Source organism: Diuraphis noxia, unplaced genomic scaffold, assembly GCF_037042655.1.
Source record: "Diuraphis noxia isolate RWA-SAM2 unplaced genomic scaffold, SU_Dnox_SAM2 contig0001, whole genome shotgun sequence".
In the NCBI taxonomy this organism is placed as follows: domain Eukaryota; kingdom Metazoa; phylum Arthropoda; class Insecta; order Hemiptera; family Aphididae; genus Diuraphis; species Diuraphis noxia.
Genome location: NW_028301711.1, coordinates 35,932,640 through 35,953,024, shown reverse-complemented (window position 1 = coordinate 35,953,024; position 20,385 = coordinate 35,932,640). Strand labels below are relative to the sequence as shown.

Below are 20,385 nucleotides of genomic sequence, written 5' to 3'. Positions count from 1 at the left end.
TAGTTAGTGCATTGAAGATGTAAAAATAAAATTATTGCTCTTCAAACTTCAATATTTATTTATCTCGAATAATTTAAATAAATATATTGTTTAAAAATTTAAGTTACAAACATTCAAAACGAGTAGGTAGTACATATAAAATTTCAAATATTTAATTATCATTAGAATATTAGATAGGTATTAATTGTATTAAATTAAAAATATAGTATAAATAAATACATGTAACTATCCATAAAAGTAAAAGTAATACTACAACAACACCAAAAAATAATTTTTGCTTAAAATGTTCCTGGAATTGCATACAATACAATATATTTATTTGATTTTGGAACATACTATGAATATTGAATAATAATAAGATACAAAATCATTTACATACATTAGGTATAATGTATAAATATGTGAATAGTTTACCATTTAATTTATGAAATGTATTTTAAAATTGTTTGGCTTGTTAGTTTTTTGTAACAGAATTTTTAAAATGGCTGAGTATTAATATAATATTTACTATTTAGTATTAAAATACAATAATTTTAAGTATCTGGTACATTTTTCTTGCCATACTTGACATGTGGTATTTAATAATAGTGATTACTGATTATTAATGAACAAAAAGTAAATAACTTAAAAAAAAAATTGAATACCATAAAAGTAGTTTGTATGTCTGTTTAAATTGTTGGTACATGTATTGTGATAATATGACTCACATAATAATAGATAATCAATAAATGAATGAAAAAGTAATGAACATTAACTATGTTCTTACTTTCTTAGCTTAAATTTGATAATATGTGAATTCACTCAAATTTCAAAAGTAATAACACGGAGTTGCTTCTGCTGAAAATATATTTGCTTGTTGCACATGGGTCAGGGAGAAAACAAATTGTCTGCTGACATCCTCTTAAGAAAAATTGACACGTTATAAAATTGCTATTAGTATTTATGTTTAAATTGTATGTACTTGTTATAATAAAGTAATTATATGAATTAATTTTGTAAACATCACATATATTAATCAATACAATGGAGGAAAAGTAAGTAATATAATTTATATATATTTAACCAAAAAAGCTTAATGATAATTCAAAATTTTTTTCAAATACTATTTTTGTCTAAATAAAGTATTTAAAGTATTTAAATTAATTTTAAATCCAAACTAATAAAATTTCTTGATGGTACTATAAACTAATAATTATATATACATTTTCTCAATAGCGCAGATAGGTAAAAAAAAAAATTGTACATAAGTAGGGCTCGGATTTTAAAGCAAATGCTTCTTTTTTATATATGAGATAGAAATTTAATTTTTCTTCAAAAATTTGTTTCATGCCATTCTAATTTTTTAAATTATTTTAGGTGTGGAATTTGTATATTATGTTTATTATGCTATAGCAATGAAAAAAATGAATTGAATTAAAAAGAAAATACTTAATACACAGTACGGACTAAATGAGTATATTGCATGATTTTTTATCAGCATAAAAATTTGTCAGAAAATAGTCAGTTTGACTACTGAAAATTTTGCAAATATATGGCAATCAATTCTTTTTTTTACTTAAATTAATTTTTCAATTTTTTTATTCATTTTGGTCATACTTTATTTTTGCTTATCAAAAAAAATATGCTTTATTTTTGCTTTTTAAAACAATTTTGCTATTTGTTATGCTTTAAAATACGAGCTCTTTACATAAGTTACATACCTATATCAAATGTGTTATACATATTATAAAAATATCCATAAGGATAATATTAGTAATATCATAATATTATACACCATATCAGCGCTATTAAATTCTCTTAAGATAGATTATAGCATTAATTAATATAATCTAGTTAAATCTTCAATGAGATAGGTCACATCTTTAATACCAATCTCTGTCTGTCCCAATATTTTCTGGAATTCACAATCATATGATCCCTAAAAAATATCACACATGGTCATCTTATATGATTAAATAGGTATGTACTTATCAATCTTTAAACTAATATTTAACTCCAAAAAAACTAATTTAAAATACTTGCTTTTGTTATCCACAATAATGTTTAAACACTTTTATAGTTTTATATAAACAACACTTTTTATAATTATTTCTTTCATAATTTTTATAGGTATACAATAATTTGCATTAGCAAAACTTTTAATCTATTTATTATTTTATGCTTTAATTTTACAGTATTGATTAAGATAAAAAAGATTCCAAAGGAGGACAAATCAATCATCAAAGTTAAGAAATTCGGAAACATAATCTAGAAGGTACCTACCAACTATATTGTTATTTAATCCACTAAAAATCTACAATACATAGATTGTGGCGGTACTTAAGTTAAATGGAAGTATCTTTGATTAAATTTTATCATACTGGAAGTTTGTTATTGTGAAATAGTTGGTACACATGGATCTAGGCTAACTTTAAAATAGCTTTCATGAAAGAAAGCCAATAAATTACTTTTAAATATTTTATTACTTGGGACAAACTTTCTGAAACTTCTCTTAAGAATTAAATTACTATACAACAACAAATATTTTTACTACCTTTAGTCCTTTGATAACTGACTCCATATCATTAACAGGCAATTTCAAAAAACTTTTTATCAAATTCCCATCATAAAATCCTTTATTAGATTTTGTGAGTTCTATTTGATGATGATGGGGTATCATTCCTGTTCCATGAACAACAGTAGCTAAGCTCATCTCCAAATCTGACAGGAATCCAAACAGTTTTGGACTCATTTTTGTGATAAATCCTATTAAGATCATTACAAATAATTAAAACAATGAAATTTAAAACTAAGGTAGTGTATCAAATAAATATCAAGTAAATATTTGCTTTAATCATGTATAAAATCATGCTTTGAGAAACCAAAATATTAAGTTTTAAAATAACATAAAAATATACTAATCAATTTAAATTAAATTTACAAAAATTTAAAATGGTACTATGTGCTTATAGCATACTATGGACAATCCAAAGATGTCCTTGTACAAATAAAATAACAAACAATTTCTGATGAATTACTTTCTATATTTGAAATTAAAATAAAAACTTACAACTCAATAAATGAAAAAAAGGATCTGAAGGTTCTAAACAATCAGAAATATCTATGTCCAACTATAGACTGCCACACTAGCATTTTGTGCATGAGGCGTCCAGGCCAGTTGTCAAAGTCTTAATCAGCACACCACATTATTTAAGACCGACAATGGCTTACATATATAGGTATAAACAATATTACTAACTATCTATTACCATAATATTTAAAATAGTGGTTCTTAACAACAAAAATTGGCAGGTTATTTAATAACACAGTTACCATTTAGAAATAAGACATTAAACATTCACATAAATCACAAGACTAAATTCATTGAGAGTTGAGATAATAAAAACAACTGATGTCAAACAGGTTGCCTAAAAATAATAAAAATACTACTTTAACACTGGAACGATGGCCATTTATTTATGAAAAATAAAGTTAAGATAATACATTTGGATAAACAATGATAGTATGAAACAGAAAAAATCAAAAATGCCAAATTAAGAATAATAGTAAAACCTGATAAAATGTAGAAAATGCTTATATAAACATTCAGTAAAAATTTCAAGTATCTGCGGTCGTTTGTTTTAGAGTTACACCAAAATAAGAAAATCGCTAAATGAAAAATCTAGTGAAAATCCAAAGTTGTAAAAATTGACTTTCTGGTGGACATTTTTTTTTTTTGTGATAAAGATTGACAAATTTGTAAGGAATCTTGTATTCAATTTTTAAATCTTAGTTTTAAAAAGAAAATTTTTTATGAATTTCTAGCTTAAAATAATTTGCTAATTTTTGTGATTTTTACGTACTTGTTAAAATTCAAAGTTTGAAAGCATATAAAAAAAATTGTGACTATGAATTGCTTTCATTTTTTAACTACTATTGTAATAATATTTTAGGAGCCTTGTATTAAATTTTCAAGCTTTTCTACCCAACAAATACATTTTGATCGATATTAATTTCAAAAAAACTAATAATGATCGAAAATTGCATATGCCTATAAATGGTTCAACTTAAGTCAACATTTTTTGAAAACTGCATGGTGGATAGAATATACTAATATAAAACATTCGGTGAAAATTTCATGTTTCTATGATCATTTGTTTTAAAGTTACATCAAAAACCAAAATCGATTTTATCGAAAACTGATTGTGCGTAAAATTTCCCGTTTTTCCCTTAATTTTTAGTTTGTTTATCCCGATTATTTAGAAAAATATTGAGAATTTTTTACTTTTGACCTCCCAAAGTACCAACTAGATTCACTTTTTGATCGAACGAGGTCGACTGAAGTCGAAAATAGAAGCACTTTACTGCCCCAAAAAGTAATGACTAACACAAAAGAAACACACATCATGGTAAAATCAATACATTCCTTGCTCCGCTCAAAATCTAAAAAAATAGTTTGTGGCTTATTAAGATATGATATAATCCAAAGGCCAAGATATTATATGATTCTTAGGCAGTTCTATAAAGTTTAAAAAGATATTCCTATTAAGTTTTTCTTATTACTTATTATTGATTAATATTATTATATTTCTACACCAGTATCCAGATTTAATAGTATATTGACATTAACCAACTTTAAAATTAATTTAAAGCATGCTATTTGTGCAATACTTTCATTAATTACAAGGTTTTAAGTTTTAATTTAATTAAAACTCTAAACTCTAAATAAAAGTAAAAAAAAACATGTCAAATTGTATCATATTATTTTTCACAAACCAAGAGCTCCACTAATTGTGCCATAAAAAATACTTCCTTGAACTGACAACTGTGTTTCATACCCATTTTCAAATTGTTTCATAACTGATGAACCATGCTTAAAAACGTTTACCAAATCACCCAAGTGGAATCGACCGATTTCTTGAAAATTATTATGCAAACAATTATCAGAATCAAAATTACTATAAAAAAAAAAATATGTATATATAAATATAATTTTTAATGCCAACTAATAACATATATATATATACATAATAGTATAATACATAACCAAAATTAATTAAATAGTTTTAAATACCTGTGTTTATAAAAAACATATAGGTATTTATCATTTTCTGCTCCCATAAATAAATCATTATCAATAATCTCTATGGCAGATGACCATTTTAGACAATCATCTGTAACTATCTACGCATAAAGTAGAAAAAGTATTATTTTTTTATTAATTATTACAAATATCTAACAGTTAAATTACCTTTTCTAGATTGATTTCATCAGTTTTGTACTTGAATAGTGCTAATGATTTCATTACATCACCACAAAGAATATATTTTCCATTAGTTTTAATATACTGAGATATACTGTTATTATTTTGTGTACATCGGAGGACAAGTTTTTTTTCATGATTCCAGCTATATAATTGTACCTAAAAATTTAGCATATTTAAATAATCAAACTAATAGGTAAGTGGTTAGTGCTGTATCTTGAATTCTGAGGATCCCAGCAAAAGAAAAAACGCTATAAAGTATTAAGATACCTAAAAGTACATATTTAATAATTAATAACAACATGTTAAATTTAAAATAAACCTTTAGCCCTTCAACATGGTTATTGTATGTTATATTTCCCTTAGAAGCAATGTTAGGTTTCAATGTTTGATCATATTTCTTGTATGTTATCAATTGGGTTAAAAATAATAACCAATACAGCATAGATGTTTTCAAAAATAAAAGACAATTAGACAACATAGGGTTTTAGATGCTTAAGTAAAAAATGGATGGACTATTTATTTTTTTATATAATCAACCAAATTCTACAGATCATGAATTATGATTATACATAAATTATTAAACTAACATAAATGATTGTACTATTAATTCAAAAATGATAAAAATAGAATCAAAAACCTATGGCTATTTTGTAACTTTACTATAGAATAATTATTGTATAGTATTATAGTTTATTTTATTTTCTCTCACTTTACTCATATCATCTAGTTAATAAAAGTTATAAAGTATTCAATCATATTATTATTTATTATTAGTTATATTGAGTTTTAATCAATATTATAGATTTCTATAATAAGGCTAGTTTAAAAATAATAAATACTCAAAAATTGATAAATTGTAAATAAATAACACATATATATATATATATATATATTTTTGATTAATACAGTGTTTAAAATTAAAATGGCGATTGATATTGTTAAGGTTGGTGCAAATTTCAAAAATTGCTACATACCCACGGCATAACTCTGCTAAACTTATGCCAGATTTTAGTTATAAGCTTCTATTATACAAACAATTATTAGCCTATTAAAAAATGTTTAAAAAGTCCATTTCAATTGAAAAAATTATCTTATACATAATTTAAAAACTATAATATAACTTGTATTGTAATCCTAATAAATAAAAAATATAATTTTTTAAATTATTTACATGTTTAAATATATATTATTGAACTTACTGAACTATTAACTGTAGCTACGAGCATGTCATGAAATGTAACCATGCTAAAACATCCACCATTAACTATTTTTTCTGATATTTGCGTCAGTTTTGATAAAGAAGAATTATAGTAGAATACAACAATTCGACCTTCATTAGAATCTTGACATTCATCTGTCATAAAAGCCGTTCCCAAAATATAATAAGTGTTTGGATCATTTCCCAATTTAGTTGATATGATGCTTAATGCATATTCGTTAGAATATAATTGATAAACATGTAGAACTATAAATATATTTCAAGTGTTATAAAAGTAAAAAGATAATTTCATAATTTTTTATTTTATAATAAAATCAGTTACTTTCAAAAGTCTTATGATGTAATATAATCATACTGCTTTTGTCAAATTCAGTATTGAAATCATTGTCACTTAATGAAATTTCTCTACTACTACATTGTTGAACATCTAAAGAACGATTTCCCATTGCACTAGAAATATTCTGTGTTCTAGTACTAGCACTAGGCTGAACAGATTCTATTATTATTTCATCTTTAATATTTTTTTTGATAGTTGTTATGCCAAATGTCTAAAAAAAAAATGTATTAAAATAAAAAATAACAAAATTATTTCTGGTAAATACTTTGCTTGCTCCTTGGTATGCAATTCGCCGAGGAGATTCTCCTAGAGGAATAGTACGTACGTGATGTTTTTTCTCCATATCAATAACACCAATAATAAGAGCGGTGTCTGTAGCCAGAATCAAACTTTATTTTTAAATAAAATAAATTTAATTAAAAATTATAATTTGATAGTTATAGTAACAGCTAAGTATTTTTACCTATTGGGATAATTATTTGTATTAATCATACATAAATAATTAACTTTTATTGAATTGACATTAGTAAAAATCAGATTTTTATTAGAAGAATGAATTATAATTGGGTAATCTGAACATATGAAAATACTTGAAGTAGTTTGAAACTTTTTAATTAAAGCTGGTCGATATCCAAGTTTAATCTAAAATAAAAATTCAAAAGTTAAAATTAATTATTTAGGTAAAAAGTAAAACTTAATTATTAATACTAACCTTTCCATTTTTATATAATTCACCAGTTTCAATATTTAAGTAAAAATAACATAAACTCCCATTTCCCAATGCACAAAATAAGTAGTGTATATCTTCTAATGTAACAAAGGATATTGATCGAGGAACGATTCCTAAAAAATAAAAGAATACTGAATAATTTGAATAAAAATATAATCTTACTTGTTGTATTCAACTCTTTTAATTTATTAAGGAATAATATCTCTTAATAATAGTTTTAATTTTTAGGTATAAACAGAAAATAATATTTTTGTTTTTACAAAAACGTTTTTACTGTCATATACCTTTATAGTTTTAATCTTGATCTTAATATATACAAAAAAGTCATAGCATAGAAGTTTTCGTTGACTAACAATACCTATACTGTTAGCAGTTAGGTTTGCTAACTTGCTGCATATGTATATTTTTAGTCATGAAAAACTCCTATGAAATGGCTTATCTGTGTATTTTAAAATAAATAGTTTTACATTCAAGTGGTTTTATATGAGGTATAATTTTTATTAATACTGTACTTACAACTTAACTTATAGTCTATACAAACAATAAAAGTTCAAAACAAAACTACCCACTAGAAGAGAACAAAATATCTGATGAACTATAAGATTACCAGTAGGTACATTTTTAAGACACATATTAAAGACTTAAAAATATAACCTAACTTTTTCTAAATAACATTGTTGGTTTAGAGATAATATCGTTTGTACTTTTTAGATGAAAAAAAATTACATTTTAATTTTCACGACTATGACACATGTGAAACATTGTTTATAATATCATACTTTATGTATCTAGTTTTATTTTCACATGATTTTATATTATGTTTTACTAAGTTTTTATTATTAACACCTATAGTAATCAGTAATCACTACCACAAATTATATTTTTATGGTTATATTTCTTTTACTATTGAATATAACTTAATTATGTAAATTGATGATTAACATTTATTACCTTCACATAAAGGTTCATTTACAAGTTCTACAAAATCTGGAAGTTTAAGTACTTTAATAGATGTTTTTGTCCACAAACCAATAGCAAGCAAAATAATAGTTTCACCAAATTTGTCTTTAAATGAACAAATGTCAAGACAAGATGCTTCATGTTCTAATGTAATACGCCTATTAACATATTATAAAAAAAATTAATACTAGGCATTTAATGTGGGTTTAATGTGTATGTATAAAAATTTTATACTTATTCTGGAAAATCTGCTGAGATCCAATTTCTATATAATACAGATCATATCCTGAAGAGCAAACCGCTTGACGATCATTACATGATACAGCATTAATATTTCTGTAATTCGGTATTTTCCATTCACTTATTAATTTTTTTGTTTCCATACAAATTAACCGAACACTAGCAGTTGTTATTTGAACCATCTTATTATCTAATGTTTTACCACAGTAAAACGTTTGTAACTCAGATTCAAACCCTTCAACATGTATTTCTTCTGCTTCTTCATCATTAAATGTCAACACTTTACTATGCCAAACATAAGATAATACTAATGTATCATCTAAATCACTTTTAGTGTTAAAACTTAGAGACCAAATCCCTTTAATTCCAAGTAAATCAATTGTAGCTATTTCTTGAATCCCTACTCCATTATTTATGACTCTAAGAGATCCGTCTTTATATGCCCCTTCAAATTAATTATAAAAAATGAAAAATAAATAAATAATTTATAGATTTTTCTTTTTAAATAAGCAATACCTGAATACTAAACATACCTGAACAAGTAACAATTTGTTCTTGACCACGTTGGTCAATATCAACTAAGCACATATCAACAATTGGTCCTAAATTAAGATATTGATCTAATACTGCAACATGCGAACCAGATTGATTAAATTCATAATGTAATTTAATGAGTTGAGAGTCACCAAATTTAGACGCGACATAAATTACTTTGTTATCCAAGTATGTAAGTGATACGGGTATACTAATTTCTCCTAAAAAAACATATTTGTTGTATTGGTATTCCATAATATTAACATAATTGTTTAACTAACCAAAATAACCTAAAGTTAGGTCTGTCACTTTAAATTTTCCGTTTGATGTTTTTTCATACTTTAAAAATAACATAAGTAAACATCCTGAATGATCTCCAAGTAAATATCTAGTTCCTTCTATATCAACTCTAGTATAACATACAATACCGATTTTCTGAAAATAAAGAATATATAAGAAGTATAGGATTATGTATCATTTTTAGTAAAGAATTATTTACCTGTCTAATGGGAAGATGAATAATATTAAAGGAGCCATCATGATAAAATATTGAATTTTCACCAATAATAATTACACCAAAGAGAGGCTCAGGAACAGGAATAATCATTGAAGCTTCTTTTTCAATACTTTTATATTTCTTAGAATTCTAGTCAATACATGCAGTTGAAATTTAACTTAATAAATAAGTGGAAAATTAAAAAAGAGATTACCTCAAAACATGTTATAAAATTAACAATAATTTCTTTAATTTTAATATTTCTGCCCATAATATTCTCATGTATAATTATAATTGTAGGGTTAGTAAAACCATACAAAAAATCGAAATCTTGTACATTTGTTTCTTCCATTCTAGAATTAAAGCATATGACTTTGTAAGTATAATAAGCATAAAAATATGCTAAATTTCAAACATATTGAAACTATTTATACAGATAATATTATTTTTAAAATAGACAAATAAGCCATTATATAAAACAGATACCTATCAGCTATCTATCATATAATATAACAGTGGTGCCCAACTCGCAGACCGCAGGCCACATGTGGCACTCGAAGGTATTCTGAATGGCCCGTTACAAATTTTTAAATCAAACAAATTATTCTAAAATAAATAAAATTATATTTATTTATTTTATAATAGTAATGATAATAAGAAAATAAAAATTTACATATATTTGGTGGCTCGCTTGAAGATAGCTTACCAAAGTAGCACATTGAATAAAAAAGTTTGGGCATCACTGATATATAACATTAGAAATTAGTAATTACATTTAGATTTTTGAAAAACAAATGTTTATAATAATTCATGAATAAATGCACATTGAACATAACTTACGTTATAGAATATACTTCGAGTTCACCCTCTTTGTCTAAAGGTATGATTTTGAACATTTGTTCAAATAGTTTTAGCATAACTATTTTGGCATTTGGATCAATTTTGGCCATAAATTCTGTTGCAATTCCAAAATGATCAAATACATTACAATGACCTTTTGTCATTATTTCAATTTTATTAGATGCCTGAGTAAATTCTAAAATCATTGCGTTATATTCAGCAGTCACTACAAATACAAGGTCTACATTTTTGTTCTGAAAAAGAAAAACAATAATAATAATCTTATTAGTTTAAATCTGGTAGGTTTTAATTGATTCATCATGATTCATTTATCATACTTTAGGTCTAAAAACTTTCATTATTTCAATTTTTCCATTGAGTTCCATTTCTGATAGTAACAAGAGACCACATTCATTAATTAGGTATATTTCTATGCAATTTAATTTTGCGACAATCAAATTGAGTTGTGTTGGTGAGATAAAAAATCCTAAATTTATAAATAAAAATATACATATATATACATAAAATAAATAAATAATATATCATATTATATTCTTACACGTGCAGAAGAGACAAAAATAAAAATATCAAGTATCTAAAAACTAAAATATGTGTTAAAGCATTATAGGTAACATTGATTTTAAGAGTTCTGTAAATATTATACGTACTAAATATAAGGCACAATTTTTTTTACTTGTTGCTTTATAGGTATTTAACATAATATATCAAATTTATTTCAAATTTTAAAATATGTACCTATAGATTTTTCATGCTATTTAAAAATTGAATTAAGTAAAGAATTCAAATTAATTATATATCTTATTTGATTTTATAATATAATAAATTACAAATTAAAATGAATTACCTATCTGTATAATAAAATATAATTTTTAATAAATCACAATAAATATCTACAGTATAAGTGGGTACCAATTGAAAAATAAAAATGTATGTGTTAATTATTCATTTGGATAAATTTGAAGCATATTTGAACATATTAAGTACATAAACAGAATAATACATATATCTAGGTATTTGCAACTGTTTTTTGAGTAAGTATCGAAGTTTCCTCTTAAATTGTTTTAAACTTGAATTTATTGCAATCAAATATCAATATCCCACAATTTATGACATTTGGTTATTATTAGTTTATTTTCTAAATAAATAAAGTACACTGGATAAATTTCAATCCATCTGTTATTTACTAAGTATAATGTAAAATTAAAACAGGAGTTAAGATTGTCCGCAGCGGTTAATTCTCCCCCTAAAAAAATTCATGTGGACGTCCATAACACCATTGTTTAATTGTGTACAACAAAAATTGGTAACTCAAGTTACTTGAGAGTACATTTTTAGAATGTCAAAATCTAGTGGGTCAGAGAGCATAGAAAGCAACAACAATAGGTCATTAAAATTTAAAATGTATGAATCCTTTTTTAATGTTAGATTTAAGGTAATTACAGATGAAATTTAGCAAAATCAACTTCTATTCCTGTAATTTAAAACTGAAATACATAATAGATGTTCTAAGATTTCAGCGGTTAGATGTTGTAAAATATATTATAATCACATATGTAAGTAACTCCTAACTATAACTTCTCAATAATTACAATGTAATTATATACCTATTTTATTTTATTTCAGTTAGTAATTAAAAGAGGTCATAATAAGTTCATGCATTTGCATATCAATCTTGGTATGTTATATGTAATGCTAGGTGACATAGAAATCCATTTCAAGGTACAGCAATTAAATATGTGAAATCTTATTTTGCATATTTAGAGGTTTTTTGCCTATTTGGCATATAAATGCATATTTCTATTTTATAGGGCATATTATATATGATTTTAATATTTATATATTTATATTATTATATCAAGATGCATTTTTTTAAAGGAAATATTATACAAGAATCAACATTTGTCAAAAAAACAAAGCGATTGTTTATAATTTTTATTTTAATTTTGACATAAAAATAAATTATAATTATAAAAAAATAAATGAATAATTCATGTTATTTCAAAAAAATTTTATGATTTTTTATGTAAACATTTTTTAAGTGCATAATTTTAGATATTTAGCGGATATAAATGCATGCTTTTTAAACTTTTAAGGCATATTTCAATACATATTTTGTCAATTTTGAGTGCATAAATGCATATTTATTATCTAGGCATATTTCAGGGCATGAACTTACAAGCCTTGGTAGTTGCAAATTTATGTATTATTTCAATATTTATTGACAATATAATTTTATAAATTTATACTATTATTTTACTTATTTGATAGAATACATTTAAGAATAATTAGAATTAACAATTTAACTGATATTACAGTAAAATTATTGAAAGTAATTAATTTAGATTTTCATTACTTCAAGTCCTTAGATATTATGTGTTAATGGATCGGACAAATATTGTAACCCTTTGCTTTTTTATACTTATCACATAATTAGTATTAAATAAAGCTAATCATATCCCTTTAATATGTATGGGTTAATGAGAGACTTCATGAGAGACTATCAACTACAAGATTAAAACATTTACGTTTAAAAATATCAGCATTTAACTAGATCAAAAAGCCATTAAGACAAACATTATATTAAAGTAATACTCGTTAAACTGAAAGGTAGGTATTGTTGAATTTTAAATCTTTTTAATAATATGACCAACAATAGTAAGTACCTACATAAGATGATTTAATTAAGCAAATAACAATGCTTATTCACTATCCGTATCACTTTAAAATTTTGATTTTTTGTTAGCTTAAAAATATTGATAAAATGTTTAGCTACAAGTCTCCAAGTATCTATTACATTACAAAGTACTAGTCTTGAGTATGCTAGTAAGGCTATAGATATAATAGAATTTGTTGAAACTGTATTGAATAAAATATGAGATAAAGTCAAATTAAACTATAGATGAGCAAATCGATGTTGAAGCATGGATTTCTAGAATCTAGAATAATAAACAAACAACAACAATGAGCAAATGCTAACCATAAAAATAAAATTTATTTGAACCATATACATTTCTATGGAATAGATTCCAAAAATAATCTATCCTAAAATATACTACCCACCTGTCCAACCATGAAGGTCTAGAAGGCAGATACACCTATGATCTAAATATTATTGAATAAATTATTTTTACTTTACTTAGATTAGTACTGAATTTGTGATTTTCTAAAGAAAATAATTTCTAACTACTAGAAATAGGTATTGAACATTACTCAAAAATATGAATTAAATTTACCCTCTAATAGTAAAGTGGAAATTTATGTTTATGAAAAAAGTTATGTATGAAAAAAAATTTAAAAAAATAAATGTTCCTATGGAAGCCTTAAAATCTACATCTGTTACCTAACATTGAGTGCCTTCTAAAAAATAGTATGGTCTATGTATATATACATTTGTCTATATATATATCCATTATAACAGCAACTTCAGAACAATCATTTACTTCATTGAAACGGATCAAAACATATTTAAGGTCTACAATTAACCCGATTAATAAAGGCGTAGCTGTAACTTCAGAAGAGTTATTGGACATGTTTTCTAAAAAATATAAAAAATGAAAACTTCAGTTGGATTTGTAATTAAAAGTTATAAAAATTGTAAAGAGCAATATTATGATTAGGTGTTAAAATAATTTTTTCATTTATAATTTATAATAATTTAATATTTTATAATTTATAGTTGATTTACTGAAAATATAAATAATGTACCCCCTGTAAATATTTTTGAGATCCACCGCTACCTGGTTGCATAAAAAACTGATCAATTTAATAGTTTATTCAAATGTAATGGATCAATCATGAGTAGATAAATCATGTTTTAGCTTTAATCTTTAAGAAAGAATTAGCTCAATATTAATTCTTTAAAATTGAATGTTTGTGCAACCTAGCATCAGCCTATACAATTATTAGATAGGTATTTAATTATTCATATATTGGACTATCAATTTTCTTTTGATAGTAAAAACTATTTGGTGGTGCCCATTCACAAGAAACAAACACAAGTGGTCACCTGATTCGCTGAAACTGGGGGCAGTAGCCTTGATAACTGTGGTCGTGTAGAACTGGGAATTCATTGTGGTACTGGTTTCAGTGTAGGTTCACAACTGGTACAATGGAGAAACAATCCCAAATACTATATAATTAGACTCGTCTTTCCTAAAATACAAATATTAATATAATATTACAATATTTACAATAAGTACAGTACAGGCATAATGCACAATGCACAATGCGATCACGAACTAGATCATAAATAACGAAGTAAGTACTAGACTACCATATGTGATTATTAATATTTTTCGTAATCAGTAGGTATTACAAAAGTCGTGAATACATCTTCCTCTCAGCCGGTGATTAGAGAAAATGGAATTCAGACACTTACATGAAAAAAGGGCGGACAGTATTAAGAATTAACTTAAGCATCAACCCGACTGCACCCAGCGGTAGTGACTTATATTAATATTATAATTGCTATCAGTAGGCGGTAGACCGGCCGGAACTCGGGTCGCTAGTGCGGCTGCGTGAACCCGGGAAGATCCTCAGTGCTCACACATTATCGATTGGTAGGTAACAAGCTGACAACGTGAATGTATGACCCGCCGACGGTAAATGTTAGCTATCAGTAAACTAATAAAGCCAAGCCACTAGGTTTCTGTATTTACGGGAATATTAAAGTATTATCAATTATTAAAAACGTTTATTTATTTTTATATTGTATCAAATACATTCAATTTATGTATGCAATATATTATATCAAATATAAATACTTTTGGTTGATAATAGGCAGTAAAAGCCGAAATAGGTAGTAGCTGAAATATTCTGTGATAAGACTCATAAATTATAATTATTAATTATTATTATAATTATTATATAATTATAATTATATTATAATTATTAATTATTATTATAATTATTATATAATTATAATTATATTATAATTAATAATTATTATTATAATTTATAATTATTACTTCATAAATTATCACAAATCCACAAAACAAGATACCTTGGTATCAAGACTAAGCACCTAACCTATTTAGCTGTTTATATGTGGCCTGTGGCTTGTCATACGTTTAATATGACGCATGATTTGCGTTGACAACCAAAATATGAAAATAATATAATAGCCAACCGGTAACTTATCATTGCTAGTCAGTGGCGCAACTAGGGCTAAAATGTTGGGGGGGCTGTAGCCTCCACCTGACATTATATGAAAAGTAACCCGTGGGGGCGATGCCCCCACACCCCCTAAAGATTCACTAAAAAATATAATAACACAAGTACACAACGACAAAATCTATTTATTTGTTCAAAGTTTCATTTTTCTTTTATTTTTATCAATAAATATTTTTAATATTTGTTCAATTGGAATCTCAATGTCTTTTTCAATATGGAGTATTGACAGGTTACTAAACCGATCTTGGTTCATTGTGGACCGTAAATATGTGTTTATCCTCCTCATAGCTGAAAAATAGCGTTCTGATGTGGCGGATGAAATCGGCAAAGTAATGGCTACTTGTACCATTAAATATAAATTTGGAAACACTTTTTTATTCAAATATTCTTTTATAAAATTGAAGTCCTTTATATTATCACCAATAACAACAATAGTCAATAATCATACCATTTATACCAATAGGCAATGTGGCATTGATGAATGTACCGACATAAATCGTTTTTTAAAAAACAAATACTTTATAAAGGCATATAGCTAATGATATTTACGATTTACCAAATTAATCATAGGCATATAAAATAATATTATGAACTTAAAATAAAAATAAAATAATTAAATGTTTTCCAAAAAAAAAAAAAAGAATTTTAGTTAAATATTAAAAAACTCGTTAATATTTTAGGAAATAACTAAATATTTTTGGGGGGGCTATTACAATTTTTGGGGGGGGGGGGGCTAAGCCCCCCCTAGTTGCGCTTATGGCACCTAGGTACACCCACGGACCCCATAAATCGATGGCTTTCATTTAGGCGAATGACCTAATAAAATATATCGTTTGGGTGAATTTACCAATACATATAATACAGGTGAAATATACACGGCTCCTTAATGGCTTTATGTCTAACGCCGTGTCCTACGTGAATCCGGCGAGTGCGACTCGTGCGAACGAATTCTATTCTGACTATGCTGTTCCGTAGCAATACGATGCGTCCGATGCGACAAAATACAAACTGTTTTGTTTTTCGTCACGTAGGTCGGATTCACGTAGGACACGGCATAATACATAATTTTTGGGAGCTTTACATAGGTAGGCACAGGATTGGATAAAATATTTTTTAAATTGTATTTAAATAGGTAATAAATCTAATATATAAATGTGAAAATGAAAACCTTTGAGTGATATGTTCTCGGAAAATACTGAACCGATCGTTATGATTTTTTTTTAAATTGAAGAGCTCATTGCGGAGAAGGTTTATGGCTTTTGATCGATTCTCTAACCTTAAAAACAAAGGAGTTATCAATTATCATAAATAATGATAATAATAATAATAATAATGGTTTCTATGGTTTCTCGCATACTATACATAGACCTTATACATATACCTTATTAGTATAAGGTCTATGATACTAAGTACTATATGATACTATATGATACTATATGATACTATATGATACTATAGTACTATTATCTAATCAATAATAACTCAAGTGCATAAAATAATATAATCTATGTTAATACAAAAAAAAAAACACAATTTCTCGCATATTCTATAGAAATTCAACGCATTATAGTGAACGAAGGACGGACCGACCGACATTTTAAGAGAAGCTTCGTAAAAGTCGGATCGCTGCTTAATGTTTGTGTATCATAGGCGCAACTAAGGTAAAATTTCTGGGGGGGCTATAGCCCCAAACAAATTTCTTTGCTTCCGTTAGAAATTTTATATTATATTACCCATATAGTTATAATTAAAAAATAAATACAAATAATTATTATAATAATTCTTATATTAGTATTCTACATTGATAACTTAACATTGTTGAATGTTGATATTTTATCAACTATATTAGCACAAAATAAATTGAAGTCACATGACACAAAACTGAGGGGGCTATTTGGAACACTGGGGGGGGGGGGGTTATCCCCCTCTAGTCCCCCCCTAGTTGCGCCTATGTTGTGTATAGACTATCGATGAATTGTCGAATATTCAAGATGCCCGCATGTTCCATGCAGTGTGAATTTTGCATCAAGTGCACGGGTTCAGCTAGTATAAATATAAATACTAGGTATTCTAATGGGGCACTAAGCAAAAAAAAATAAATTTTCATCGAATAATCACAAGATATAAAATACAATAGAATTAATCAATTAAACAAGTAAATAGAAAATACCAAATAGGTTTGAAAAGAAAAGAAGTATACTTTAGTATACCTAAATTAATGATCTAAATAGATCAGTTATTTTTTCTTTAAGAGATTCCATAATGAACGGCCTCATTCATTTTAGAGAAAAAATGTGTCTAAAAATTACTTATGGTTAAATATTTTGATAATACTTTATAGATTCTCCGCTTCAAATATAGATAAGAAACACAACAGGCAAATAAAAAAATTATAAAACTCATGAAACAAAACAAAATGGAAGTTCCCCAGTGGCCATAGACAGGCTGACACTGTCAATAAGTGTGACGAAAGTCTGCATTGAAAAATGTCTAGCAATATTATGAAATATAAATACCGCAATCAGATCATATGTTGCAACTCATGTATTCAACATTCGACCAGTATAAATATAGGTATATTTAATATTTACTTGAATTATTTTGTAATTTTAAATTTTAAAATAATACATCGTATAAAATTAATATTTAAATAAAAGATACAAAATACTTAGAAAGAACACTTAGGCCGGGTTCACATTGGTAAACGACGAACGATGAGCAGCAACGATTGGCGATGCACAATGAGTGATGAGTGAAAAGGTGTTCAACATCTTTAAACTTTTAGAATTGAATAGTTTAAATATATCACCTAACCAATATATTCCAGAAACAAACATCGAAACACAATTTGCTTTTATCGGAGATGAAGCTTATCCGTTAAAATCGTATTTATTGAGACCTTACCTTAGTCGTATTTTAAATCTATTCAAAGAAAATTTTAATAATAGATTAGCGACAGCCATAAAATGCATAGAATGCGTGTTTAGAATAATGAGAGCTAAACGGAGAATTCTGGGGAAAGATATTGAGGTGGATTCAAAAAGAAGAGTTGCAGTAATAATAAAATGTATTTGCATTTTACATAACTTAATATGAACAAAGGATAGGAATAATGATCTAAACCAGGGGTCTTTAGCCTTTTTTACGGCAGGCCAAATTTGAGATACGCTTTGGCATTGCGGGCTAATATTTTTCGAGAAATAATTAGGTTATGAAATTGAGGAATAGATAAGATTTATTTCGAACAATATATGTTTATTTATATAATTATTTTATTTTATTTTTGTATTTTACAATTCAACATTTGTTTTATTGTGATACGAGTAAGTTATTTAGTGAGACGTTTGGAACTGCTTGTTTTTTTAAAGTCTTGATAGTTGGTATCAAACTTTGTGGTTCCAATTAGTAGCGTCGCTTATTAATGTTCGTCACTCAAGTTATTTCTATACTTGGATTTGACGTATTTTATTTTTGAAAACGTATGCTCACATAAGTATGTGGAGCTAAATATTGACACCATTTCACGCGAATGATTTTTGAGATTTGGAAATGATTTCTCTGGTAACATGACGTAAAATTGTTAGAGAGTAATTTTCTTGAGATAATCTTTGAAACTGTTATTTGATATGAGCTCGATTACTTCAAGCTGAAGCTCTGTTGGTAAAGTTTCTATAAATATGGAAAACGGATTATACGAATATGAATACGGTATTTTGCATTTTCGAAATCTCTAAACCGGATTTGAACTGCTCTTTTAAATAAGTGAGGACTTCAAAAGCAAAATCGGTATGAATCTCTTCATCATTTTCAAGTTTGAATTTATAGCATGTTGGAAAATGGGTAAGATTTTTCTATTAATTGGTTTGTGAATAGAGTTAATTTTAATTTGAAAGCTTTGATGTAGGAATATTCATCTGAAATTAATGAGTTTGCTCCTTGCAGCTTTTAATTTAACTCATTCGAGAGCTGAGTTAAATCAACGAGAAAAGCTAACTTCCATAACCATGAAAAATCAGCTAACTCAATTACAACACGGATTTTTCTGTCATAAACATGTCGATTTCTGAACGGAGATAAAAAAAATCTTTTCAAGACATAACTTCGGCCAAGCCAACGAAATTCACAATGATAAGGAATATCTGGATACTCGCTTTCAATTTCAGCAAGAAAGCTTTTAAACTGACGGTGACTTAGAGCACTTTTTCAAATATAATTTACATTCTGCACAACAACATTCATAACTTCAGAAATTGAGGCATTTTTTCCACACAAAGCTTGCTGGAGTATAATGCAGTGAACAGCCATTGGTTCTGCTTTACCAGTCTCCAATACAGCTTTACAAACATTTCCAACCAAACCTTTATGTGTTCCACACATGTTGCGCCCACCGTCAGTAGTTACACCTTTTAAAATTTTAAAATCAACACCCTAAGTAAAAATAGATTCTTTTACCTTCAGAAAAATGTCATTACCAGTACATGTATCTTTCATAGAGTGGACGGCGGCCAATTCTTAGGTTATTTCAAAAGATTCATTGACTCCGCGAACAAATAAAAGCACCTGCGCTGAGTTTGAACTTTGAAGTGCCGGT

General features: G+C 26.3%; 3 protein-coding genes across 3 annotated transcripts; 1 reads left to right on the top strand and 2 right to left on the bottom strand.

Annotated features, from left to right (window-relative positions):
• Positions 1–1,223: 1,223 nt before the first annotated feature.
• LOC107168436 (DNA damage-binding protein 1-like) lies at positions 1,224–9,901 on the bottom strand. The gene is made up of 15 exons (XM_089216079.1): positions 9,765–9,901; positions 9,547–9,700; positions 9,265–9,486; positions 8,726–9,176; positions 8,483–8,649; positions 7,514–7,644; positions 7,265–7,443; positions 7,067–7,190; positions 6,787–7,012; positions 6,445–6,710; positions 5,231–5,401; positions 5,054–5,163; positions 4,756–4,937; positions 2,534–2,745; positions 1,224–1,918 (listed from the first exon to the last, which is right to left on the bottom strand). The coding sequence occupies exons 1-15, from the start codon at positions 9,870–9,872 to the stop codon at positions 1,820–1,822; spliced, it is 2,802 nt and encodes a 933-aa protein (XP_089072205.1). The 5' UTR covers positions 9,873–9,901; the 3' UTR covers positions 1,224–1,819.
• Positions 9,902–10,597: 696 nt separating this feature from the next.
• LOC149060620 (DNA damage-binding protein 1-like) lies at positions 10,598–15,033 on the bottom strand. The gene is made up of 4 exons (XM_089216081.1): positions 14,896–15,033; positions 14,629–14,774; positions 10,940–11,088; positions 10,598–10,855 (listed from the first exon to the last, which is right to left on the bottom strand). The coding sequence occupies exons 2-4, from the start codon at positions 14,690–14,692 to the stop codon at positions 10,598–10,600; spliced, it is 471 nt and encodes a 156-aa protein (XP_089072207.1). The 5' UTR covers positions 14,693–14,774; positions 14,896–15,033.
• Positions 15,034–18,542: 3,509 nt separating this feature from the next.
• LOC149060619 (uncharacterized) lies at positions 18,543–18,890 on the top strand. The gene has a single exon (XM_089229863.1). It carries the CDS (start codon positions 18,543–18,545, stop codon positions 18,888–18,890), a length of 348 nt encoding a protein of 115 aa, XP_089085989.1.
• The last annotated feature ends 1,495 nt before the right edge of the window (positions 18,891–20,385 follow it).